General features: G+C 34.4%; 1 protein-coding gene and 2 pseudogenes across 1 annotated transcript; all 3 read right to left on the bottom strand.

Annotated features, from left to right (window-relative positions):
- Positions 1 to 451: 451 nt before the first annotated feature.
- Positions 452 to 1,405, bottom strand: LOC131908265 (olfactory receptor 10AG1-like; annotated as a pseudogene).
- Positions 1,406 to 8,496: 7,091 nt separating this feature from the next.
- LOC131908264 (olfactory receptor 10AG1-like) lies at positions 8,497 to 9,579 on the bottom strand. The gene has a single exon (XM_059259316.1). It carries the CDS (start codon positions 9,568 to 9,570, stop codon positions 8,626 to 8,628), a length of 945 nt encoding a protein of 314 aa, XP_059115299.1. The 5' UTR covers positions 9,571 to 9,579; the 3' UTR covers positions 8,497 to 8,625.
- Positions 9,580 to 17,640: 8,061 nt separating this feature from the next.
- Positions 17,641 to 18,584, bottom strand: LOC131908263 (olfactory receptor 10AG1-like; annotated as a pseudogene).
- Positions 18,585 to 18,874: the final 290 nt, after the last annotated feature.

Here is an 18,874-nt window from a genome sequence, read left to right as displayed (position 1 = left end):
ATACCCATGCAATAGCAATGTTCTGGCTATGACAAAGTCACCAGGCTTGAATTCCATCAGGGTCAAAAGGAGAGGCAATAAGATCCACACAAAAGAATAGTAATTGCCAGCCATCATCTGTAACCCAAAAGGGAAGTGGCTAATGGGAAATAGAATTAACTGAGGGCAAATTTTGGTTAATATCTGAGCAAAGGGGATTTTATGTGCTCAAGTATATATATATTCTTAGAAGTGATTAGTTAAAGTGTTCAGAATCTATCAGTGATGAGTGAAAATAAAACTGCCTTATTTTCCCTTGACCCATTTTCTGTCCAACCTATCTTGGCTACTGTGGTGTTCTGGCAGGGCAGGAAAGTGCACAAAAAAGAAAGAAAAATATATGATACATAGTTAAAGATAGATATCTCTGCAAACTTAAAGACACAAAGTCTTATCTGTAATAAAAGTCATGTTATATTTTAGTAAGTTGTTTGCATAAGAATTTTCTCAGTGCTATTGTGACATCTTTGTTTCTTAGACTGTATACCATGGGATTAAATATGGGAATCACAAGGGGATTAGAAAAGAAAAAGCACTTTGTCACTTCTACCCAAATGACTAGTATTGGATCTAAAACATGTAATCATAGCTGATCCAAAAATAATGTCATAACTGCAAGATGAGATGAACAAGTGGAGAAGGCTTTGGCTTGACTTGTGGCTGATGGCAATTTCAAGACTGTAGAGATGATTTTACAATAGGAAAAGACTGTCAACAGGAATGGAACAAACACAAATATCACAACACCTAGGAAATCCATCATCTGATTCACCCCACAGGCTGGGTGAAGTTTTGGGGGGATGTCACGAAGAAGTGATTGATTTGATTGGAACCACAAAACAAACATGAGAAAATCTGTGATGTCTGCCCTATCTGTTTTGGAATTCTACTGATCCAGCAGCCAATCACCAGCTGAGAACACATCCTTTGATTTATGACTAGAGGATAGTGCAGAGGGCTACAGATGGCCACATGATGGTCATAGGCCATGACAGCCAGGAGGAGGCACTCTGTGGCCCCGTGGATAAGAGTGCAACACATTTGTGTAGTACAGTGTAAGAAAGACATAGTTCTCTTGGTCCCAAGGTTGAAGACCATTCTGGGTAGAGTAATTGATGCACAACATAGCTCTAAAAAGGAAAAGTTGCCAAGAAAAAAAAGTGCATGGGGGTCTGAAGAGCAGAGATTAGTACAATAGATTATGGTTGTATTCAATGGTGCTGTTTCCCAGTAGGATAAAGGAATACATGACAATCAAGAGTCCAAGTAGAAACCACTGGAGTTGGGGAACATCTGAAAATCCCAGAAAAACAAACTCCTTCATATTGGTTAGATTTCCTCCTTGTGGATTTTGTTGGTGGTTCATCTATGAAGCAGATTCAGGCAGCATGAGGTGTTTAATTACCCTTTTGTGTGAGAGGCTTTTATCCTAAAATCCAGTCATCCGAATAGTTTTCATTATCTAACCAGTTACTTCTAATGTAAAATATTACTGCTTATAAATTTTAGTTTTAGCTATTTTAGAACTTAGTATTATTCCTCTGTAGATTCCAAAAAGTATCTCCAAATTTTAATGTTAGCCTGCCTAGGTCTACAGCTGAGGCTATACTAAACAGTGGTCTACACAGCAGAGACCTTGGCACCATTGGAAGCTACTTCTGATAAAAAAAAAAAATATGAACAGATTTGTATTGCTTCTAAAACCATTAGTTGTATATCCTGACAATGCTTTTATTGGGCTGGTGAATTGGTTCAGCAGTTCAAAACACTGGCTGTTTGTCCAAAAGACCCTGGTTTTATTACAAGCACCAGCATGACAACTCAGAACTGTAATTCCAACCTACAACTCCAATTTCTGGCTAATCTGAAATGTTTATATTCAAGCAAAGCACTTCTACTCATAAAATAGAATTAAAATTAAAAAGTTTAAAAGAAAATCCATTTTTTATTCATGTGAATTTTGTTTGATTTTTAGAAAACTATATCCTTAATATTTTACAAATATAATTTTTAAAAATTTTACTAGATATTTAAAATAAAATTGTCCTTACAGTTATCCATGTTATATTCAAATGATAATCATTGGCAAAACAAAATTTTGTTTTCTCCAATGCAGTCTCACTGGATGTACAAACCACTATTTAGTGCAGACCTCGTACCCTATAGTAGATAGCATGCACAAAACAAACACAATGGCATTTGGGAAAGTTCTTTGTCTTGTAATGCTTTGTCATAGCATTTTTAGAATCCTAACAAGTCTTTTGCATATGTATTATGGGTTCCAGTTTTGAGTTTCCTGGGAATGCAGATTGTGAATATATGTGTTTTTGTGATATGTTTTCTGGTTTCTCTTCAACTTGTTCCCTTCTCTTTGCTTGTTGACATTGTCCTATTCTACTATGTTTGTTTTTATTTTTCATTTTTATTTTCATATTATTGTAGACATCTGGTGTTTTCTAATGAGATAAAGAAAATTATGCGGATTTGGTTGGGAGGAGCTCAGGGAAGGGAAATTATTTCAGAGTATATTGTATAGAAAAAAATTTCAATAGAAAAGAAAACAGATAGAAAAAAATAAAATAGTACACACCAAATTCTTAGCATACTATTGTTCATTTATTTCTTCACACATTTTATTATAATAGCTTTGGGATTAAAACTTTCAAAGTATTCCTTGTTAGCTAGTTTGAGTATTACAACACATTTTTATTTATTTATTTCAAGGGTTCCTTTCATCTCATGATTTAATTTGTATGTATTTGCCTCATTTTTTCACTTCATAATGACAAGCTACTTAACAATAATGACAGAAACTTCAGGATATCACGGTATAAGAAGTATCTTTCTGAATTATATTAAGTAGGGGTTTTAGAAGGTTTCATTCATTTAATCCAGCTTAGGAACACATTTCATATCGTCATGAAATTGGAGTACAATGGAAGAAAGACAGGGCACTGCGTGTAGAGGACACAGAGAAAGAGTCTGTAGTCATATAAAGCAAAGTCCCTGGCTGTCATGTCAAACTCCCAGGACTCTGTGTACCACTGCAATTTTAAAGTTCCCCACTAACCAACTATTCATATAAATATTTTAACCTCATTTCAAAAATTTTATAATGGTACTAAAATTAAACAATCTAATAACTTCTACCATGGTGTTATGATAGCTCATCATAGTGAATTTTCATCCCATATTTTTCTGTTTGATATCAGTGAGATAATACTATCCATATCTGAGCATTTTATTTGGTGAGAACTAAATAAAGCAATACAAAATATTCCTTATTAATTAACATAAGGAATCAATTCTTCGGTTTGTTCCTCTATTTACATAAAATTCTAGATATTTTATATGATACTATATGTTACTTTTTCCAGTAATTCATCACACTGCTTATTAAAACTTCAATTGATGGCCTTATTGATTTACTTTACAGAAAACTATTTTCTTTCAACCTTTCTTTTCAGGGTATTAAACTAGATATGTTCAGAAGGAATACTTTCATACAGTAACAAATGGTCCTCTTCATTGTAGTGGGTAATTTGTATTTCTACAATCCCAAAGAAGATGTTTTCTAAGAAATTTTATTTAGATGATCTCTAATTTCTCACTTACACCTATTCATCTCTCATCTCTACAACACCATGCGTTGAACCTTGTCTAGTCTTTTAAATTATATATTATTCAAAGTTGGAATTATATACATACAGTATTTAGTGATAACAATTTAATTAGTGATCAATTTCCTCAAATTAAAATATCAGCTAACACAATTCATCAACATAACTTTCAACATGAAACATTAAAAATATCAAATATATTTAATTGCCGGGCGGTGGTGGCGCACGCCTTTAATCCCAGCACTAGGGAGGCAGAGCCAGGCGGATCTCTGTGAGTTTGAGGCCAACCTGGTCTCCAAAGTGAGTTCCAGGAAAGGCGCAAAGCTACACAGAGAAACCCTGTCTCGAAAAACCAAAAAAAAAAAAAAAAAAAAAAAAATCAAATATATTTAATCAAGTGTGATAATCATCAACCTTGATTGTAGGCATAACAAGGAGAGATGTTTCCTTTGTAAAGTTATGACATAAACTGTCCTATAACATTCATGTACAAATGCCTGTGGTTAAAGGTCTCTTTCCTAGATTTATGTATAAGATAAATGAATGAAATACTGTAAGACGTATAAAATATCAATTGCTTAAGTTTTTGTAACAACATACAATTTAAAACATATATTTTTATGAGTTCACTTCAAAAGTTGTCGAACTTTTCCTAAAGTGACATATATTTTAGAATTTAAAGGCATAAGTTAGTTACAATCCCCAAGATTAGCTCTTACGTAACAAAGACTAGGATAATATATTAGTTATATGATGTTTTGAGTTCCAAAAAATACATTAGCATTTTGTACCGATACTTTATCCCACTTTGAAAATCATGACAGTGATATATTTGGCACTGTATCCTATAAAGGAAAATCAGTGGGTTAAGGACACAAAAACTGTAAGAAATCTCACAGACATAAGATGGAGTATATGCCAGAATAAAAGCAAGCAAAGAAAAGTATTTGTAGGCACCTAAAATTCATACAGAATTTAACTTCAGAGATAGCTGAGTGTATCAAGGGATGGCTGCACAAGTATAACTGTCTAAGTTGCATATGTAAAGTCGATGTAAGAAAGCCAGGTACAGTGATACATACTTACAATCCCAGTGGTTAGGGAGACAGAGACAGGTGGTTATCTGGGGCTCTGTAGCCTGCCATAGGAGGATATTCGGTGAGTACCAGGCCAGTAAGAGATCATGTCTACAATACAAGGTGGATGGCCACATGTGTCTATGAGCAGCAATATCCAAGTTACACACATTCGAACTTGTACACACACAAATCATACAAAAAATGTAGCTTATTGACTGCTAATTGATGATGGATACAGAACCCTTCAGTTGTCAAGGAGGACGATGAGCTATAGGGAGTGACAAACCTGACTGGGAAGATATTATCAAATGCTCCTCCTTTTCATTCACAGGGTGTGCTTTCCTCATTCGTTAAGTTTAGGGACACATTAGCTTCAACTGTTCAGATGTTATCTGAAAACAAAGGGACTATTCACATTTAATTCAGCTGACATTCATCAATGGTTATAAGCTAGTTATCATACCTTGCAAAGATATTTTGTACTTTAGCTGAACATTCCTATAAAAATGTCAACTATATATTCCCCATATTAAAATTGATACTGTACTATCACATTTGCTAATTTCGCTATAAAATTGTGTAACCTTAAGCAAATTAAATTTCCAAACTTTTATTTCATATAGAATGCTTAATGATTAGAGAGCACCATGAAATACTACAGGTTCAAAGACTTTTATATAGCAAAGCATGAAGGCAATATTGATTGGCAGTAAAGGTCAAAGACACACAGATATAGGTTTGATTGGTTATTCCGTGGTGATTCACATTTGAATTTATGAGAATATGTGTTTTCCTTATCTGGGTTTATGGATTAGAAGCCTAGATGCCTCTGGCCACTTTTCAAGTTATTATTATGTGTGTATGCCTGCATGTGTTTGGTTATGTTCTTTTGTGTGTCACTGCAGAGGCCGGAATCATCAACATCTCCTGGATCTGCAATTACAGGTAATTGTGAGCATCATTACCTGTCTGCTAGAACTTGAACTCCTGTCTCTAGAAAAGCAGTATTTGTTCTTAACTGATCGATTGTCTCTCCACAACACTACTACTCATGCCTGCTCTGTCTTTCATTTTTTTTATTGTAGTCATTCTAAAATATATCAAGTGACATCATGATATATTATTTTGTGTTACTTCATGAGTAAGCGTTGAACATTTTTTTCATGCATCTATCAGACATCTTAATGTTCTAGAAATATCAACTCATAACTTTCTCACATTTTATTACATTATTTTATTTCTTAAAACTGAGTTGTTGAGTTCTATGTATCTTTATGGTGGACCTTCACAGTTTTTCAGCTTTATAGTCAAAGCTGTTGGTCAATTTTGTGCATTGTTACATCTCATCTCAGTGAGAATCATGTTGAAAGCATATGTCTCTCTGAGTGAAATTATAGTTGTCAGCAGAACAGTTCTGCCTTCTGGAGTCTGTCATGCACAATCATTTTATATCCTCAGTGATGTTATTAGAATTCTGATTCTTTTGAAAGAAGGAGTGAGGTCACTGTTTTCCCAAGGAATGTTGGTTAGTTAATTACCACTACCATCTATCCTCTTAAGTTATTGCTTAATCAGTTTGTCCAATCAAAAATGGTAACTTAAATCCTGATGCTTCAGTTCTCCTCTTTACTTGTGTCATGTACTTTTTTTTTATTTCCTAGTTTAAATATTAAGATAATTAATTAGGATGCTTGGATTACTATTTATAGACAAGAACATGTATCCATTTTGACAAGTAACAGTTTTCCTCACATATTCCATGAAAAAGACTTGAATATGTTTCTAAAATATTCCAGGGAGGCAGTCTCAATAAATTCAATGTTCATCAGGTGATCTGTTTCAAAATGTCATAAATTGTTCCCTGATGTTCCATGAGGCAATATATTACATATAAAATCAGATGTTTAGTACACAAATTCTGTTGTGCTTATATTAGTAAGTTGTTTCAAGAAATTCCCACCTGCGGCCTATGGGAATATATAAGCATGGCATAAGAGAAAATCATAACCTAAAACATTGTGATTTGTGTGTGTATGCATACATTCATGTGCATATATGTGCATGCACATGTGTGGAGTTGAATTTTGCATATGATAGTGCTTGTTTGTCTTCTCATTGAGGTTAGAGGAGAATGTGAGTTGTCCTTCTCTGTAGCTCTCCACACTATTTTATTCTTTCATTTAATTGGAACTAGAATAACCTCAAACGAGGTCCAGCCATGCTCTATATTTGTTTCCCAAAGTACTGAAGCTAAGATACATGTATTGCCCTTCCATATTTTTACCTAGATGATGGGTATTGAAATTAAGATTTTATGATTGCAGAGGATGATCTCTTTTCTAATAGTACTCACCATGTGATTTTTTTATTGAAATAATATTTTTTCATACAGTATATTCTTATTATGACTCACATTCCACCAACGCCTTACAGATTCTCCTAATTCCCTACCTACATAAATCCACACCCTTTCTTCCCCTCATTAGAAAACAAACAGGTATCTAATAATACAACAATAATACAAAATATGATACAACAAACAAACTGAATAGGACAAAACAAATAAGCAAACAATCTGAAAACAAAAAAAAAAAAAGAGCTGAAGAAAAAGCACAAGAAACACATAGACGCACACATACATATTCACACATGGTGAAAACCCATTAAAACAAAATCAGAAACCATAACACGTAAGCAAAAGATCTGTAAGGTTAAAAAAATATAAAACCCCCAAATACCATTTTTTGTTAGCCATCTACTGCTTGCCCTTAAGTTTGGTTTGTATAACCTGTGAGACTCCATTGGTGAAAACTAATTCTTTCTTTGTGAGTGGTTATAACTTAGGGATAGGGGCTTGTGTCTACTTCTTCCCTTAGCAGTAGGATCACATCTGGTTTAACCTGTGAAGGCCCTGTGAATGCTGCCACAGTTTCTATGAATTTCTGTGAATTACTCCTGCTGTATCTTCGTGCCTCATTTCCATGGTGTTTTCTATCCCCACTGATCTTACACTGTTTTCACATTCTCTTCTGCAAATTCCCTGAGTCTTAATGGGAGGGATTTGATAGAGACATCCCATTTAGGAATGAACGGAGAACAATCTCTTACCTACTGAACCATCTTATCAAGTGTATATTACTACTTTGTTTCATTTTTTATGTACTAGATTTCATGATTCTGTAGTGTGAAATTTGTTGAAAACCATGTCTGTTGAAATGTTGGAAAGTTGGATAGAAATGATACAAGTTGAATATACTAAATATATCATCAAAACACTTGTGCACTGTCTAAAAGCACTTGGGAACAAAAAAAAAACAACTTTTATTATAGTTACTACTGAATTCTATACATATTAATAATATATTGAAATATTTTTGTATCTTCATTTAAGACATGACATATCCAGGAGTTCTCAAAATTCTGAGACACAGCATATTAATATTAACTATTTCATTAACTCATTTAGCAATTTATTCAACATGCATTGATATTGAAGTACTGCTGGTAATTCTGTTGAATGCTGAAATAAAAAGTACTAGCAAATATCAGGATAATGATTTATTAAATTAGGTAAATAACTTATCTGTTAATTTATAACACATTACAAGACTATGAATTATGTTCAAAATTTTATCACAGAATATGTGATCCACATTGTATGTTATTCATATTAAAATATCTTGTTCTTTTTATAATTCATTGAATGAAGACAGAAAATATGTACAGGATATTTCAAAACAGAATATGTATCAGGCTATTATTCAAAATAACAAAGGCATTTCAGAACAATTAAATCATTAGTATTTTGAAGGAATGAAGAAAAATTGACGTATTTCTTCAGTAATTGAGTAAGAAACAAATCAATCATTTGTTCCAGAGCTCTAGTATTATTTTATAAGTAACAGTTTTCTCAGTGCAGCAATCACATCCTTGTTTCTAAGGCTGTATATCAAGGGGTTGAATATGGGTGTTACAATGGTGTAGAATAGAGAAAGCAGTTTGTCAGTTCCTGGAGAATGTGTGGACTTCGGCCTCAAGTAGGTAACAGTAGCTGATCCAAAAAACAAAAACACTACAAGCAAATGGGAAGAACACGTGGAGAAGGCTTTTGCCCGTCCTGTGGCTGTTGGCAACTTCAAAATGGTGGCAATGATTCTGGTGTAAGAGGCAAGGATCAACATAAAAGGAAAAGCAACAAAGAGCATAGCCACTAAGTAGACAGAGAGCTCATTAACAGAAGTGTCCCCACAGGCTAACTTGAGAATGGGCGGTAAGTCACAGAAGAAGTGGTTGATTTGGTTAGAATTACAAAAGTGTAGAGAGAATATCTGACACGTTTGTCCTATCTGAACTGGGATGCCACCAAGCCAGGAGCCTGCCGCCAGCTGAGTGCACTTGGTTGGGTTCATGACCAAGGGATAGTGCAGAGGGTTGCAGATGGCCACATAGCGGTCATAGGACATCACAGCCAGGAGGAAGCACTCAGTGGCTCCCAGCATAAGGAAGAAACACATTTGTGTGGCACAGCTTAGCACAGAAATGCTTCTCTCTTGAGTAGCAATGTTGAACAGAATCCTTGGGAGAGTTACTGATACATAACAGATTTCCAGGGAAGAAAAGTTTGCCAAGAAAAAATACATGGGCTTCTGTAGTGCTGGATCAATTTTAGTTATCAAAATTATGAAGCTATTTCCAATCAAAATAATCAGGTACATTATGGAGAACATTCCAAACAGAAACCCTTGGAGGTTGGGTAGGTCAGAAAATCCCAGGAGGAGAAAATGTGTCACAGTAGAAGCATTGTCCTCTTCTCTGATTTCTGTGTATTTCATCTGTAGGAATGATTCAAACAAAATTGCAAAATATTTACCTGTCCTTGGATTCTTTTTATCCATTCTAAAATAGTAGTAGTAACACACTTTCAAATTTTCCAGTGCCCATGAAGAAAAATTATGATTTATATATGCTCCAAAAGTTTAAAGAAGATCTCTTTTTTTCTTAAAAGCCTATAAAATTTTTTCCAATACACTAAGTGTTGTGTTATTTTCTTGTTTTTTGATGGTACGCCTTGACATCTTAATTTTTTTTCTCTTAAGCTAAAAACGCAACCTCTGTTTATATTTCTTTGAATAATTAATCTGTTCCTCAGATTACATATTTCTACTTAAGTTGCTGTTCTATGGCCATTAATTCAAGATTCGTGTTAATATATGACTAAATATTCTTAAAGACATTCAAAGTACTTTTCAGGTAGAATGCTTTAATATGCAGAAGTGATTTCTATTTTCATTTGATAGTTCTGCTTATGGATCATTTTAATATGAAATTAGTTAGTTGCAGGGAGCCATATAAGATGGGAAGTTATTCATTATTATTCTGGGTTTTCAGTTCAGGGTAAACTTTTTGAAATTGGAATTCATGAATTTTAATCACATTTTCACATTCACATAGCATTCATATAGAAACTCAAGATAGAGTTAACACTGCCAGATCATCTTTTTCTAGAGGGGATCTGGGCATTTGGAGTAGTCTCTTCAGCATCTATGTGCCAGAAGTAGGTTTGCTAAGTAGAGTCTACATTCTTTTCTTGTGTCTACACTTCTACTGTAGGAAAGGAGCATTACAACAGCTCATCCTGAACATTTCCTAGATATTTCCATCCTCCCAATGATGCTGATCTTGCTGAGCATCTCTGTTCTACTCAGTCTACTTCACTGCATACATTTTTATAGGAACAGATGTGATCACATTGGCATGCTCCTTTTCATATTTATTATTCTCTATCTCTAGACATGCAATTATTAAATTTTATTTTATTTTTACAAAAACTATAAATTGTTTGAAAATGAATAAACTTTAACTTTTTTCTAAAGAGCTATCAATACACTTGCCACATTATTTGAAATTAATATATTACTGTGCCCAATATTTCCCTTGTCTTCTCATTTCCCTGTCTTTCTACACTCTACCCCCATTAATGTTTTTGTCTTCATTTGATAGCAGTTATAATTTTCTACATAATTTCTTTGGCTCTGTAATAACTCAGTATAAGTGTAGGAATTATAGTTTTCTACTCTTACAGAAATCATTCATTATGTCATTCTCTTGATATTTATTGAACATTTGACACATTTTGATTTACCTAAAAACTTTGGACAAACTGGAAGCAAAAAGGAGGCTGACCTCAAACTATGATTTAAGAGATGTTCATGGCTGATATTCAAGAGTTCATATTAAAAAAATTGACTCCAAATGGGAATGAGTAAAGATATTTGGCAACCATGCACTATAGAAGAATTTTATGATGATCAAATGTTAAAAAGAATTTCTTTTTCATTTTTATTTCTCCATATTGAATATTAAAATACTATAAAACAAATACTACTTAATAAAATAAAACTACAAAAAACTTTCAGCAAAATATAGACTTCTCAATAATAATTTAGTATTATATTGTGACTATACTTTAAATTAATATACACAATGAATAGGAACTGCCAGATAAAAATAACATTACTAAACTATGATTCCAAGAACAAAAGCTATAAGAGGTTATTTTTAAAAACAAATTATTTAATTAATTAATTAAATCTAAGAATCATTATACAGACAACAACTGAAAAAGAAATGAAAAACCTTAGTTTCAACTATTTCATGCTAGATTCATAAGCATTATGCATGCTGTATTTGGTTGGATAAATACTTCTCTTGAAAATTGTTACCTAAGAAGACTGAAAATGTACTAATGTAAAAGCCCTGATGTAATAGATTTCTAAATCAATTTCTAATCATATTTCCAAACTACTACAAAGCATTAGTAAGGATTTTACTTCTTCCATAGCTGCAGGAAATCTTATTGATTTTTGTTGTTTTCTGGTTTGGGGAGGGCACATCTCAAATTTTTATTTATAAACTATCTACAGTTTTATTCATTTTCTGGGAATTAGCAATTTCCATGAAAGAAGGTGTTGGGGTTATAGTAGCCTATCCATATCATACTTATCTATTTTTTTCTGTGATGCTGCAGATGCCGCCCTGGGCTCACACATGCTAGGCAAATATTCTGTTAAAATATTATTCCCTGGGCACCGGTGCCTGAAAGACTTAGAGTCTAAAATCTTTGTACTTATTGTTATTGTTTCGACTGTTGAAAACTTTAGAAAACAAAATTAATACTCTGAGAAATAAAACCCCTAGCATTTTTGGAAATATGGGCACTTTTGCTTTATTCAATTACTTCATGCATATTTTTCTGTCATCTTTGAAAGAAAAATTGCTTCTCCTACAGTTACTCTGATCTTAACTACCACATTTAACATGAAATATTACACCAGGCTTCTACTTCTCTGACCAAATTTATCAAAAACAGAGATAAAGGTTGGAAAGGCATGTATAGTGACATGAATTCAGAAAAGTTTTTCTCTTGGCAAATTGCCTAAAGACACATGTAAATATAATAATTCTGTAATATTTTCATTTTCACTTACAGAATTTAATCATTAACTACTAGGTAAAACTTTGACTATAGTAGGTGGCAAATATGTTTTAATAGTGCTCATTCTTGATCATCTTAAATGTAGATTTATTTTATGAGCTATGAGCTCCAACTAACTCATGTAAAGCAAAAGTATACATGAATAACTGAAATGAAAGCTTTATAGACTATAAATAATACCTTTAAATGCATAAAATATGTTAAATATTAATAGAAATTAGCACATAAGAAGGTGTCCATATTGATATTTTTGCTCTTTAATATATTGGCTTTTTATACAGAAGCATATTTTACATTTTATTCTTCTTATATCTATGTGATAAAATGGCAGAAAAGTTAAAAATATTGAAATTATATTTAAAATAATGAAAACATTAGATACAAAATTGTTTTCAACTTTTTTTTTAAATAGTTTTTTTTTTTTTTAAAAAAGGGATTTGCTCAAATCCCTTTAATGGTGGCATTTTAAAAACAGAGACAAATTCTATGTATATTTGATATGAGTCAAATGTAATTTGAGCTTATATTTGTAATGTTAAGTTAAATATAAGTCTTACCTTTATTGATTAGTAAAAGAAAATAAGTAAACCTGGTTTTTAAGACTTAAATACTTCCTTTATGTTTAACAGGCATAACATATTCAAGCATTTATTGTACTGTCAAACACACAGTGCTGTTTAAGCAGGAAATGATCTCTACTCTGGGGATAAGTTCCTTCCCCAAGATACATTCTAATTGAAGAAAACTATTTGCCCTTCCACTAAAAGTTAAGCATAAGTATACATGAATGAAAATAAAAAAATAAAATGAAACTAATGAAAATTATTCCTTTTGGACATTCCGTTTTGTTTTACAGTTTTGTGATTTTTAAGAAAAATGAATATTGAGAGAATCAGCAATTGCTCATGATATCTGTGTGTGTGTTCATGCGTGTTTGTGTTTTTCACTTGTCCCTGTATAGCATCATATTTGGGCCACTGTATCAGTGATACCAAGGAAGAGTAAGAAGATGATTGATGTTGACATAGACACAATGCATATGGATGATCTTATGTTTATTCATACTTACATTGTTCTGTATGTAAAATACATATATGGTGTGGCTGATTTTGTGAAAAATGAATGCTTTTATATAATATTCATTGTAAAACTACTTGCCAATATTCTTAGTATTTATTTTCTTAGTTCTTCTCTCATACTCACATTTGAATAACATTTATTTTGTTTAATAGCATCATTTGCCATACTGAAAAATTCATGTATAAATAAACATGCACTGTACTTAACACACACATTCATCTGTAATGAAACTACAAACACTGAAATGAGAACTTTAAGTCATTATGCATGCAGCTACATAGAATAAACTACTTAGTATGTATGAGGTTCTTGTTAAGAATATCACCACTACAAAAACAAACAAACAAGGAATATAATAATACCTTGGGGTAACACTAACTAAACCACTGAAAGACCTATATGACAAGAACTGGAAGTCTTTGAAGAAAGAAATTGAAGAAGATATTAAAAATGGAAAGATCTTCCATGCTCATGGAGAGGTAGAACCAAAATAATACAAATGGCAATCTTACCAAAAGCAATATACAGATTCAATGCAATCCCTATCAAAATCCCAACACAAGTCTTCACAGAACTCACAAGAACAATATTCAAATTCATATGGAAAAACAAAAAACCAAAGTTAGCTAAAGCAATCTTACAATAGAACAACTTCTGGGGGCATCACCATTCCTGATCTCAAGCTCTACTATAGAGCTATAGTAATAAAAAAAAAAAGCTTGATATTGGTATAAAATCAGACATTTGGACCAATGGAATAGAATTAACAACCCTGACATTAATCCACGTACTTATGAACACCTGATTTTTGAAAAAGAAGGCAAAATAGTACAATGAAAAAAGGAAGCGTCTTCAAGAAATGATGCTGGCATAACTGGATGTCAAAATGTAGATGATTGCAAATAGATCCATATCTATCACCATGCACAAAACTCAAGTCCAAGTGGATCTAAGACCTCAACATAAATCCATTTACACTGAATCTGATAGAAGAGAAATTAGGAAGTAGTCTAGAATGGATTGGCTCAGGAGACCACTTCATAAATATAACATCAGTAGCATAGACACTGAAAGCAACAATTAATAAATAGGACATCCTGAAACCGAGAAACTTCTGTAAGACAAAGGACACAGTAAATAAGACAAAAGGACAGCCTACAGAATGGGAAAAGATCTTCACCAACCCCACATCTGACAGAGAGTTGATCTCCAAAACATATAAAAAAATCAAGAAACTAGACATCATAATACCAAACAAACCAGTTAAAAATGAGTTACAGATTTAAACAGAAAATTCTTAACATAAGAATCTCAAATGTCAGAAAGACATTTAAGGAATTCATAACATCCTTAGTCATCAGGGAAATGCAAATCAAAATGACTATGAGATACCATCTCACACCTGTCAGAATGGCTAAGATGAAGAACATTGATGACAGCTAATGTTGGAGAGGATGTGGAGCAAGGGGAACACTACTCCACTGTTAGTGGGAATGCTAACATGTACAGCTACTTTAGAAATCAGTCTGGCAACTTCTCAGATAATTGGGAATCAATCTACCTCAAGACCCAAAGATACCACTCTGGGGCATATACCAAAGGAATGCTCAATCATACCACAAGGACACTTGCTCAAGTATGTTTGTAACAGCATTATTCATAATAGCCAGAAGCTGGAAACAACCTAGATGCCTCTCAACTGAAGAATGAATAAAGAAAATGTGGTACATATACACAATGGAGTATTACTCAGCTCTAAAATACAATGACATCATGAAATTTGCAGGCAAATGGATGTAACTAGAAAATATCATCCTGAGTGAGGTAACCCAGATTCAGAAAAACAAATATGATATGTACTCACTCATAGGTGGACACTAGATGCAAAGCAAAGGATATTCAGACTACAACCCACAGCTCCAGAGAAGCTATGAAACAAGCAGGACCCTAAGAGAAACACATGGATCACCTTGGGAAGGGGAAACAGATGAGATCTCCATGATTAAACTGGGGATGGGTGGGTGCTATACAGGGAATGAGACAGGGGGATAAGAACACAAGGGAACAGGATGATTGAGCTGGGGGAGGGTAGGAATGGGAGAGCAATGAAAGAGATATATTGATAGAGTAAGACATTATTGGGTAAGGAATGCCAGGGAAATTCACAGAAACACACAAGGATGACCCCAGATTAGACTACTAGTAATAGTGGAGAGGGTGCTTGAACTGGCCTACTTCAGTAATCAGATTTGTGAATATCTAACTATCATCATAGAACCTTCATTCAGTAACTGATTGAAGCAGATGCAGAGATCCACACCCAAGCACCAGGCCAAGCTCAGGAGTCCAGTCAAAGAGAAGGAAAAGGGATTTGATGAGTAAGGGGGGAGGAATCATGATGGGAGAATCTACAGAGACAACTGAACCAACCTCATAAAAACTCTTGAACTTTAGAGCAACAACTGTCAAACTTGCATGGGACCTGACTAGGCCCTCTGCATACAGGAGACAGTTATTTAGCATGTTTTGTTTGAGTGGCCCCTGGCAGTGGGATCAGGAATATCACTGATGCATGAGCTGGATTTTTGGAGCCCATTACCTATGGTGGGACCACTTGCCCAGCCTTGATGCAGGAGGAAGGGGCTTGGTCTTTCCTCAGCTGAATGTACTAGGCTTTGCTGACTCCTCATGAGAGGCTTTATCCTTTTGCAGGAGGAGATGAGGCATGAGTCAGGGGTGAGGAGGCTGGGGGCTAGGGGAGGAGGGATGAGACAGAGATCTGTGGTTGGTATGCAAAATGAATTTTAAAAAATTATATAAATGAAAAAAAACTAGCAAGAAAATCTTGGGCTCTTATGTTGAAAATTAGCTCTTTGGAGAGTCACTTTTAAGCCAAATTAGGTAAGTGAGTATGTGCATGATTTTGTGCATATCTTTCATCCAGTGTCCATTGTCTGCTGTAAGCATTTGCTTTTTGTTGATGGGATAAAGACTGTGATCCAAAGCAACTTGTGAGAGGAAAAGACTTTATTTTATTGTCAGCTCATCTAATAGTTCACCAAAGAAGAAAGTTAGGGTAGGGATTTAAGCTGGAATTTGGAGCCAGGAATTCTGCTAATAGATGTACTTCCTATGATTTGTTCATGTACTTAGGTAACGCCTATGTCCATCTGGGTAACAGACGGCTGGAGCATCTTAAATCAATAAGAAATTAAGAAAATGCCCCACAGATTTAACCATGGTCCCTCCTAATAGAGGGGAATTCCTCAATCAAGTTTCCACTTGTGATATGACTGAAACTAGTTTGTGGCAAGCTGACAAAAACTAAGCAACAAATCTATATTCTTTAAAAAATGCCCACCCTAACCTAACACTGTAGTGTAAATGAGAATTACATAATTTGTGATAATATAACGTCATCTCTGCTAGAAGATCAAGTCATTCCCAGTGTTCATTCTCTCTGATGCTTGTGATTTGAGATTAGAACTATCAGATATTCCTGTAGCCATTGTTTTTACATCATGGACTCTAAACCGCTAGGCTAGCAAGCATGATGAATTGCTTTCTTTTATAAAGCACTGTACTTTTGAAAGTAAATACTGGTTACTTGGTAGTAAATACAGAACTGTTCTTCAACTTAAACAAATAAACTTTTATTTGGAAATAAGTACCTTTGTAAAAATAAAACAAATGATACACACTGAAATGAGAATAGTTCTGGAAATGTTATACACACAAAAAAAATAAAACCATATCTTCCAATTTGTAATGCTGAATTACAGTTAATTCTTTGAATTATGACTACCTCACTGTCATTATGTTTTTAAGTATCAGGGTCACAATAGTAATATCACATCTACAAGATTCAATGAACAGACACAGCAGGTTTTGGGCCAACATACAACTAGTAGCAATTTAAAGACTATAGAGATTCTTTCACATTACTAGAAAATTATTAACAGAAATTGAAACAAGACAAAAAATACAGCATCATGGAACACGACCATCTCATCCACAAAGGTGTCCAAACATAGCAAGTGAATCAGGGAGGGGGCAATGTCACAGAAGAAGGACTGGTTGGATAGGAATTAGAAAAATCCCAACAAAACATCTTTAAATCAGACCCATGTAAGCAGGATTCTACTGACCTAAGAGTGCACTATTAGCTAGATGCACAGGCTAGACACTAGTCCCTAGAGATTATCAAAGAGGGCTATAGAAGAGTATGTAGCAGTAGGGAGTAGCATATTATGACATCCAGGATAAGAGTGTCCCTGTAACACAGGTAGTTAAAGTACTTTAGACATTAGTGTAGACACCCATTCTGTTATCTTCTAAGTAAGAATTTTCTCAGTGCAGCAATCACATCCTTGTTCCTAAGGCTGTATATCAGGGGGTTGAACATGGGGGTCACAATGGTGTAGAACAGAGAGAGTAGTTTGTCGGTTCCTGGAGAATGTGTGGACTTCGGCCTCAAGTAAGTAACAGTGGCTGATCCAAAAAACAGAAACACCACAAGCAAGTGGGAAGAACACGTGGAGAAGGCTTTTGCCCGTCCTGTGGCTGTTGGCAACTTCAAAATGGTGGCAATGATTCTGGTATAAGAAGCAAGGATCAACATAAAAGGGACTGCAGCAAAGAGGATAGCCACTAAGTAGACAGAGAGCTCATTAACAGAAGTGTCCCCACAGGCCAGCTTGAGAATGGGCGGTAAGTCACAGAAGAAGTGGTTGATTTGGTTAGAATTACAAAAATGTAGAGAGAATATCTGACATGTTTGTCCTATCTGAACTGGGTGCCACCAAGCCAGGAGCCTGCCGCCAGCTGAGTGCACTTTATTGGGTTCATGACCAAGGGATAGTGCAGAGGGTTGCAGATGGCCTCATAGCGGTCATAGGACATCACAGCCAGAAGGAAGCATTCAGTGGCTCCCAGCATAAGGAAGAAGCAGGTTTGTGTGGCACAGGCCACTTTGGATATACTTCTATTCTGAGTACCAATGTTGAATAGAATTCTGGGAAGAGTGACTGATACATAACAGATTTCCAGAGAAGAAAAGTTCGCCAAGAAAAAATACATGGGCTTCTGTAATGCTGGATCGAGTCTGGTTATCACAATTATGAAGCTATTTCCAACTAGTATAATTAAGTAAACTATGGAGAACATTCCAAACAGAAAGCCCTGGAGGTTGGGCAGGTCTGAGAACCCCAGAAGGATGAATTGTGTGACTGTGGAGACATTGTCCGCTGACCCGATCTTTGTATGTTCCATGCTTGGAGATGTTTCATTCAGAAGTGCAAGTCATGTTACTACATTTGATTTTCTGATGCAACATATAAGCTACAGATACCACACTCCAAACTTTGTAATTTTCTAAAATAATAAAAAAGATAAACCCATACATCTTACACGTTCTCTTAAATGTTGGGGAAGTGTATTTCTTGTGAATCAGGATATCTAGAAAAAAAAAACTTTCAGTATTTTTTATTTGCTTATTTGTACTATTATAATTTTTGTTGTCTTGCATTCTTATGCACATCAGTTTAAATTTTCTTCTCAAT

This window comes from Peromyscus eremicus, chromosome 4 (assembly GCF_949786415.1).
Source record: "Peromyscus eremicus chromosome 4, PerEre_H2_v1, whole genome shotgun sequence".
In the NCBI taxonomy this organism is placed as follows: domain Eukaryota; kingdom Metazoa; phylum Chordata; class Mammalia; order Rodentia; family Cricetidae; genus Peromyscus; species Peromyscus eremicus.
The sequence above is the reverse complement of the archived record's forward strand: the minus strand, read 5'-3'. Positions and strand labels throughout refer to the sequence as shown.